The sequence below is a fragment of the Echinococcus granulosus genome (genome assembly GCF_000524195.1).
Source record: "Echinococcus granulosus chromosome Unknown EG_S00194, whole genome shotgun sequence".
Classification (NCBI taxonomy): Eukaryota; Metazoa; Platyhelminthes; class Cestoda; order Cyclophyllidea; family Taeniidae; genus Echinococcus; species Echinococcus granulosus.
In genome coordinates, this window is record NW_020170574.1 from 77,409 (window position 1) to 86,405 (window position 8,997).

At 43.7% G+C, this 8,997-nt stretch overlaps 1 protein-coding gene across 1 annotated transcript in view; it reads right to left on the minus strand. All coding sequences in view use genetic code 11, as the record gives it.

Annotated features, from left to right (window-relative positions):
* Positions 1–378: 378 nt before the first annotated feature.
* Positions 379–8,997, minus strand: part of EGR_10154 (Anoctamin-1) — a gene marked incomplete at both ends in the record, with an annotated part of 16,265 nt that continues 7,646 nt past the window's right edge. The window contains 16 exons of the mRNA XM_024499403.1: positions 379–423; positions 2,258–2,458; positions 2,541–2,646; positions 3,004–3,179; positions 3,265–3,470; positions 4,787–5,019; positions 5,327–5,424; positions 5,501–5,698; positions 5,785–5,949; positions 6,021–6,098; positions 6,151–6,308; positions 6,380–6,543; positions 6,657–6,791; positions 7,417–7,511; positions 8,262–8,330; positions 8,415–8,712. Of these exons, the coding sequence (XP_024346186.1) occupies positions 379–423; positions 2,258–2,458; positions 2,541–2,646; positions 3,004–3,179; positions 3,265–3,470; positions 4,787–5,019; positions 5,327–5,424; positions 5,501–5,698; positions 5,785–5,949; positions 6,021–6,098; positions 6,151–6,308; positions 6,380–6,543; positions 6,657–6,791; positions 7,417–7,511; positions 8,262–8,330; positions 8,415–8,712 (2,425 nt within the window). The remainder of the gene's footprint in view (positions 424–2,257; positions 2,459–2,540; positions 2,647–3,003; positions 3,180–3,264; positions 3,471–4,786; positions 5,020–5,326; positions 5,425–5,500; positions 5,699–5,784; positions 5,950–6,020; positions 6,099–6,150; positions 6,309–6,379; positions 6,544–6,656; positions 6,792–7,416; positions 7,512–8,261; positions 8,331–8,414; positions 8,713–8,997) is intronic.

The window sequence follows — 8,997 nt, forward strand, 5'->3', positions numbered from 1 at the left end:
AGTTACTGGACCCGACTTATAGAGGACCATTTCCGTCTCCCGCGGTCCAATTTCACCGGAGGGCAATAATATTAGGGGTGTACAGCGTTGTTATTTGCGACCTGTGCGTAGGGGGGCACCAAATGAAATTGCATATTATTACAAACGATATCAAATAGGGTGACAAGACACCATCACAAGGCAATGCTAAATAACAAGAGGAAAAAAGGTAATTCTGTTCACTAGTACCGGTCGCCGTAAAAGAGTAGTATTAGTCGAGATAACAAATTCTTGCACTACCCGAAAGTTTTGTCACCAAAGGGTCAAAAGGAACAGCAACACTCCAAAGTGACGGAGAAGATGAGGGAAGAGCTGGAAAGTACCCATCGACGACGACAGTCATTTTTGCAAAAAGCCGATTCCGGTAAAGAGCTGTTCTTCAGGCTAGAGAAAAGGGAGAGAGAGATGAGAAAACGCGCACTAGACAGACGGAGGTATCACATGTGGTGAGATTTTAAGAACATTGAACACAACCGACACTGAGAGCGCGTTAGGATGCGGAAAATGAGGTCAGCAATGCCGAATTGTTTGCTCAATTCAGCCTCTACGTGTATAGTGACTGGCATAGCTAGAGAGCGACCTGGATTCTGAGCTTAGACATATTCATAGTTGATACTACTTAACCGCCTAAAAGAAAGAGGACTCGAGGACCACTTTTGGTTACTCAAGCTTGATGAACTTTGGAGTAGGAGGCTTTTATTCTCTTAAGCGTTTTTAGGGACAACTTGAGCTCTGCATCTGTGGCAGCGTTATGATCCCGCTTTCAAACCACTAAAACCTCCAACCTGTCGCAGGGAGGTAAATTCGTCCATCTTTTATAATTATTACAGTAGAGCCTCATAGCGCCAATCAGGTGCCACAGTGCAATAATAAGTAAGCGGACATTTCAGGAAGCGCTAGCGAACGCACATACACACACACACGACAAAAAAAAGCATACCTCGCCCTTTCGGGGATGGGTGAAATTATCCTTTCAATAAAGACATTCGCGCAGGAATGGAAAAAAGGTAATCAAAAAGAGCATTTGCAATCAGTAGGGCTATTGGCAATCAGGCCGAGATGCAATATTTCAATGGTGGTTGTATCAACTAACCCCATGATGGATTACATCCTTGGAGGCTTAAATTCGAAAGGACAAAATATTAGTAATAGTGGGGGTGGTGGTGGTGATACAAAAGCGCATGGATTAGAGCCGCACTGCGAGTAGTAACGAGTGGCAGCATAAATCACAAAGTGGCAGGAGTGGTTCGACATTTAGACTGAGCGGTAGGTCTAACATTTTGAAGCATGTTGGGATAATTAACAGCTTTTGAATTGGATGGAATGAAATGGTAATTGGTCTCGCTGGAACAAAATTAAAAATCGGGTCTGCAGTGGTCGCTCTTTTTTTGAGACTGTGACTTCGTGATTACCGCATCAGTCTTAAATGGGAACCATTCCTGGTATATGTTGATTCCAAGGGTGCAATCTGGACAATTGCAACATCAAAGGCAATGGAAAATTGCCGCAGTCAAGCTGAACATGCTTCAATCATGGACATTGCTGCTATGCGGAAGCACAGTCACGGTGCGACAGTAGAAACTAACCAGAGCGTAAACGAAGCCCACTTGTTGAGTCTTGCAATAGAGAAATAGTTGTTTTTAAGAAAAACTTGAGGTAACTTATCAAATTGAGGCTTGTTGCACGATTAATAGGGGAAGGAGGGGGTGGAGGGGACTAGTGGTGGATGCACAACATGGATTGATCAGGGGAGGCGGTGTACATGGAAGAGAATCTACACTAGTGTGAAGGATAGTAGCGGTGCTATACACTTGTAGGAGAAGCTAAATCTTCCATAAAGAAGCCTTGACAATCGCCAATTTTGCCCTAAAAAGTGATGATTGAAGAGCCGTGACAAAGGCGGAGAGAGGGAAGAAAGAACAGAGACACGATAACATTGGTGCAAAGACTGGTAGAATGAAAACATAGTGCATGACAAGGCCTCAACACAGTGTGTCTCATTTCCATTTTCGTCCCTTCGCTGTCATCCGTGTGCACCAATAAACTTACAGCCAAGGAATACGCGGTGCTCACGATTCCGTGCGGCCTGCCAACGTACATACAGGAGATGTGGATTAACATAGAATGGAATACAGCTCTTTGCCTACAATGCAGCCGCTTAGATCCCCTCTCGGGCTAGTAGTTTAACTAGTTTCCTAGGGAGGAGGGAAGAGCTCACCTTGAAACTTTCGACACTACTAAAACCAATGGCCGGTTGTTGAGTTGGCGGTTCGAACGACTTCTCTTTATCCTCAATTTCCTCGTTCTGGAGAAGAAGCTCGTTGACAACGCGAGCCTCGTGACGTGAGATAATGGTGAGGTTCTGTGGCATGTCAGGAATGCATCGGGCGATGAGGGCTGTCAAGGCTAGAGCCACATTCTAAAAGGGTATCATATATACGCATATATGCAGGGCAAGAATGAGGGGAATGGAAGCAAACAATATAACAACGACAGCTTACCTCAAAAATAAAAACAAAGGCGAATTTCACAGCCAGGACGTGCCAGTACACCGGAGTGTAGGCGTAAGGGTCAGGCGCAGTTGGGGGTTCACGAAAATCGCGATACCTGGAGAAAAAAAAACCGTTACCTTCAAGTGCCTATGCTCGAGCAACGACCAAGTGGCCAGAATGACGTCTCGTCAAATAGCAGCTGTCTTTTTTAAAAGCTCTATCTATCCGATTATTAACGATGTAAGGAATAATAAGGGTTAATTTGGCCTCCAATCGTTTCTTCTTTAAGAATTTCCAAGAAAGCGCGCCTGGTTGAATTAGATGTCAAAAGTTGCAGAATGAAGTCATCAGTCATGGAAGACTTTTAACCTCAAATGCCTTATACTGGCTTTAGAAACAAATTTGGATGCTACAAAGCTGTTAATCGGATTCAAGGATGCCATGAAATGATAACCTCTGCCGCCGCTCTCACCGACAATAGGTTGAATTTTTCAACAGCACTTCATCCTTCGGTGTCAAATCGAATCGCGAGGCATTCATGTAGGAGAGAGTGAAGTCGAGGTAGCCCTCCAGGGTCCTGTTAGGCGAGTAGTAGAGTATGTAGGTCATGCGTACAAGGTACTCCGAAGTAAAGGCGATCAAACAAGCCTGAAACCCACACATACAAGAAACCTGGTTATCTACTGATAAACCATCAGTAGAGCGTGTCGCAACACCAGCAATAATGCCTCACATTTGTTCGAATGGCCAGAGCGGAAATGGCAGTTAGGATGCCGAACCAGATGCCAATTCCATTTTCTCGCTTTCTAACCGGTCGACGGAGGAGACGCAAAAACTTCTTTGCATCCGTGCGTAGCTCAAACATGTTGTTGAGCAGAGCGAATAGTGGAGCAACGGGGAAGGCGGGAACGAACATTGTGATGAAACCGTACTGGATCACTGAGAGAGATAAACAATAATAGAGAAAATGTTATTCAGAAAGCAATTCTAATAGTTTGAATGACTAGATAACCATACAAAAATGCATCACACACTCCCAAACTATGAATAATGCTTTGCCGGTTAAACAAGAGCTAAATTTAGACGCTTCTGTACTGTATTCATTTAATATTTTACATTTAACATAGCAAGTGTGATACGAGAGACAGTGTCGCTGAAAATCTAGAAAACTGCCTTAGATAAGAACGCTCAACTTGAACCAGGACTTCGAGTTGGCCCCCCACTTATCAATAAGGATGTTACTGTGGAGTTACTGCATACCAAAGTAAGCGCCAATTTTGCCCTTTTCCCAATGCGCAGAGTGTATGCCGTTGACCGGAATACATCTGACAAAGTGATAGACGCAAGTGACCATATGCGTGGGAAACAGCCCAGAGTGAGGAATGAAGAAGCCCTTCTGACCAACTGGGTCAAATGCGTGCATTCCCCTCTCTACAGAGGGCTTCAAGCACAATACCGTATGGTGGTACGACGCTTAGCCGCCAAACCGCACAGGAGAAAGATGTCTGCACGTCAGTGACAATTCTGGTCATGGAGATTCATTTCCAGCCAGCAGCCTTGACAGTTATTTCTGTAAGCGAACATTCCATTCAACGCGAGGAACGCGGAATTATGGATGCTTGACACGGAGGCAGAAGGGATGAATATTTCCACAGGCCGGTCAAATATGCCATCACTCATGAGTGAGTTGTGTAATTTCGAAAGACTGGTGCACACTAGATACCAAAGTGCTCTGCTACCTTTGACTAGTGCAGAAGAAATGAGTGGTGGAATGGGGTGAAGACATGCTTTGACAAGGGAGGCGAGGACTTGCTAGACTGCACTATTATATGCGACAAAGCTTAAGTGCATCATTTTACTTTATAGTTAAAGCCAACATGAAAATAGTGAAGTCATACGAAAATCAGCATTCCAGCATCAACAACAAAATTGGAGCGAGCAGTTCTAGGCTGAATCATTTGTACCGACAAGCTTCCGCATTAAAGCCTTCCAGATACCGATTAAAGGCTAAGGAGAGCATGCCAAAAATTAGTTCATTTTAGGCCTTCGTAAAGGGAAAAATCCCAGTCTCGCTCAATTAGCACCTGCATAAAGTACAACACTAGAGGACGTGCTAATCAACGCCTAGGCGACCACACAAGTCGTGCTATGATAACAGTGACGGCCGCGATGGTGATGGTATTGATGAAGGTGCTGCCGACGACAGCACTGGTGCTATCGGAGGTCATCCGCATGACAAAATCGCATCAACTTACGCATTTCAAGATACTCCTCAAAGAGTGGTCGTGATCCGCCGTCGAGGAGAGTGAAGTTGGCGCGGCAGTTATACAAAATCGGTCGTCCGTCGCCACTCGTCAGCGGTGTTTTCTCGAGAGCGCCCGACTCCATCGAGCCGTACTGAGCTCCGGACACCTTCTCTGCCAATGCACCCCGATCTCTCATTGAGCGTCGATGCGCAAAATAGACGACCAGACACCGCTTAATCGGCCTTCAAAGGAGAGGGGTAAGGACAAAAATCTCAGACTCATGCTGTCAGAACGTTGTAGGAGTGTTATAGTTCTTTAACTTGTGTGTGGGTATTTTAGAATCACCCGCACCTCGGCTGCCACGCAGACGGCATGAAGGTGGGATCATCTCAACTGCGACATGGCCTCCTAGTCTGTTAACCATTGAAACACCCTCAATAGGAGCATTAAAATTTGGCTAATGAAAATTGGAGGAATTGTAGATGAGCTACATCGTCTAATCTTACCATATAGATTTTGTGTGAGAATACAAATTACCAGTAAACTCACGGAAGAGTATTTTCCGTCACAAAGTTAAGAAATTGTTTGCCGACCATTATGATGGCCAATTGGATAAAAAGTTGGAAGAGACAATTTCCATTGTCACACTAGAATTCCCAAATGATATAAAAGGTCAATGAGAAATCAAAACATAATTAGGCTTTAAGCAGCAGAAAAACTCACGCCAGATGAACGAATTGGGATGCTCCTGTCACCGGGCAGACCGGCAGTGGTTCCCTGAATGAAGGCAATGTAGAAAATCGACGAATAGAAGTTGACAAACTGCAGAAGGTAGAGTTTCAACGTCAAGCTGTCATCGTACTCCGACTGAGTCCTGTGATTCTCCATATCTGTCAGTTTGACCGCGATTTTGTCGTATACCTAGGTGATGACAAACCAGAAACAAAAAATGAAATGAAACATTTGGTCAGCTACCCCAGATTTTGGCCACAGGTCACGATGCTTACCAATTTCAGGATGAAGATGCAGACCAAGTTAATGCAGGAGCTGGTCACAGTAGTAATTATTCCTGCCATAGAGCTAATGAATACATTTTCGTGTTGCAACAGAAGAGTGTTAACAATGAGACGGTAAAAGATGACACCAATAAGAGCAGCCAAACAGAGGACCATCTAAAATGCACAGTGGTTGCTGAAATCAAATGAGGAGATAAGGTATGTGAATTTCGTTCCGGCCCACATACCCCCAAGATAACAGAGCTGAAGGAGAGCACAGTGCAGGGCAATTTGCGACTCCAAAAGGGAATACTAGGTTCTTCACGCTAAAATAACAAATATCATTCATATGTAACCCATAAATGATGTTGAACGTACTCCAGTGATTAAATTAACGGTCGTTTTGTAGCCTCGTTTTTTGAGTAGGGCAAGAAATTCCGGTCGGGGTGGCTCATCCACAGGTTCAAGATGTTGCACATTCCATCGATGCCCCAGGACATTTTGGTAGCGCTTCCAGTTCTCCATGAAGAGCGTTGCTACCGTAAATTAATATAACTCAAGCTGTTGCTTGGAGAGATTAGGGAAAGCAGTCAAACAAACAACTCACCCCAGATAGACATAAAGATAGCAAACAGAACCGTGCTAATATTGTCCACTAGATGCGTCATCTTCGTGGCCAAACAAGAGGCATTCAATAGCCAAAACTTGCAACCCCGTTGGCTGCACGTAGGACACATCACAAACTCGGACCCACGATTGCATACGTCATCCCTACGTGGAATGAAGCCAAAAGTAGGTAATTTTCCACAACCAACAAAGCACTAGCGTTGTTACTACTTTGACAACATATTAATAGGCCAATGAGCATAAAACTAGTTACGTACACAATTCGGTCGTCGGAGATGTCAATGGCTGAAAGACAGAAGACAAGGAGACCAAAAATACCCACAGGGATGAGCCAGTAGGTGTAAAGGCCCAGCCATGCAAAGTAGAAGGCGATGGATTCACCAAAGTAGAGTCTAGAAAAGGCAACAATGATTGGTGGTTAACATGAGGCATACACTAGTTTCAATTCCGACAAAATTTGTGACAACAAGGCAACACCCGCTTTAAGTACCCTTTAAATGTAACACCCCAAAATCGCATTTTTTGTGCAAAGTTAGTGTGCGGGTGGGTAAGAAACGAAACGATATGCACATAAACAGAGTTGTAGCACACAGAAATTAGCGTACTTCTGTGACTACTTCCATGGTAAGCATGATTTGTCTACGGGCCAGTGGATAGTCCCTCTGTATTTAAGCATGGAGGTAGAGCACAGAACAAATAAACATTAATAATTGCCTAATGTGTTCTAAAATATTAAACTTTTTGAAGGTAGACATCAGAATTAGAATTAAAAGAGGTTTTCCGACTTAGAGTGATTAAGTTAGTCCAGTAACAACTTTTTTCATTGATGAAACAATAACTAGGAGGCGCAGCTTCCTAAGGCCGACAGATGGAAAAATTCAGCTGAATAAAACGCTTGTTTTCGAGTTCATCCCCTACTTATAATCTGATCAGTAGTGTTGGTTGCAAGATGTGGTTAGTGAAATGTTTTTGGCGCAAAATCGGTTAAGAAAGAGAAAGACAGCACAGAGAACGTACCGAACGTAGTCTAGTGGTTGAAACTTAATCATATTCTTCAAGCTGCCCCATTGGTCGTTTAGAAGGGTTCGCATGTTGACCTCCGTCTGCTCGGTCTAGACAGGTGAAAGAGGCGGAGACATAGGGAATATCCGCACAAACTTTTGAAGAGTTTACCCCCAATAAAATGTACCCTCAAACCCTGCCCTAACTCTCTTAATGAAGAAAAAGTAGTGGGCAGCTAAGACAATTTTCCATAACATTCGTTTAAACGAGGAAGAGGATAACAGACCTACTGTACATGAAGATAAGTTGAACAAATGTGGGACGAAATTCCATAAGCCAGTTATCAAAATATCAGGCAGAAATCTACGATCAAACTTTGAGCTATGGAGATTCATGGTGCATGGTACCAAACAAGTGGATTCAACCTTCAAGTGCCATTTACATGACAGAAAAAACGACGATCCATGCCTAACTATGCCCACTACAGATGCATTTTAATGAGAAATAACCACTTTCGGCACAAAATCGCGTTTTCTAGACCCCAAAAAACATCTGTCAAATACACAAATGTAATTGTGAAAAGACACAATCTTGACTGAAGAGAAAATAAGCAAAGTCTTACCAACACGTTCGCTATCAATGTCACACATGCGATATGTGGCCTTCATGAGAATACGAAAAGTGGTTGAACTAAATCGCGTTACAAACAGGTCAAATTGGTAAAATGTGATGGTAGAGGTTTTACTTGAGATGCTGGCAGCGAAGTTGTTCACCGCTGCCAATGAACTATTTCCTATTACCTCCTTTATAATCGACACTACCCAGCTTATTTAGATAGGAGTCCAATACACAAATCCTACCTTTGGTCTGCTCGAACCTGCCACCTCGCCCTCCTTCTGTTTCAATAGATTCATCAGCTCCTCAGACGGCTAGAGGAAAAAAGAAAGAACGCATAAAGTAGAGGAAAAGACGTACACCACTTAGCGGTTCAAACAAGTATACCACCAACTCACATCGTGCAATGGAAAAGCAGCAATGAAGACCTTATCGTTAATGAGATGGTCAATACCCAAATCGACCTTGCCATGTTCCGCCAATTTGACATCGAAGGGCCTAGCACGAGTCTTTCGCTCGTACTCCACATCCTCCTCGGTCACGTAATGCGGTGAGGCATCGTCGCCACCCTTGACGGGTGGGCAGGTTCCAGGGCCGGTACATTCACACGTACCCGTCCGCTTTAGTACGTAGTCTACTACTAGACTACGTTCAGTGGGGTTAAAGAAATTGTCATAGTCCTCGGGAATGTCAAATCTAAAAAAGCAGGAGCAGGAAGAGCATATAAATGCAATGCTAAATACTAAGAAGCACAGGTGTTGTAAGCTTCAATAAAAAAGCATGCATGATATATGACACCTACGCCACGAAAACAAGACGATTTTGAAGTGTTAGACGACACGAATGCGGGAAGAAACGTCCAGATATCAGCCAGCGATTTCGCATAGCATTAAAGCATTCTCCTTACGGTTAGTCGCTATCAAAAACATTACATAATTCAAGTATTCCCAAATAAGAGATTTGAAATAAATGCCTGGTCCA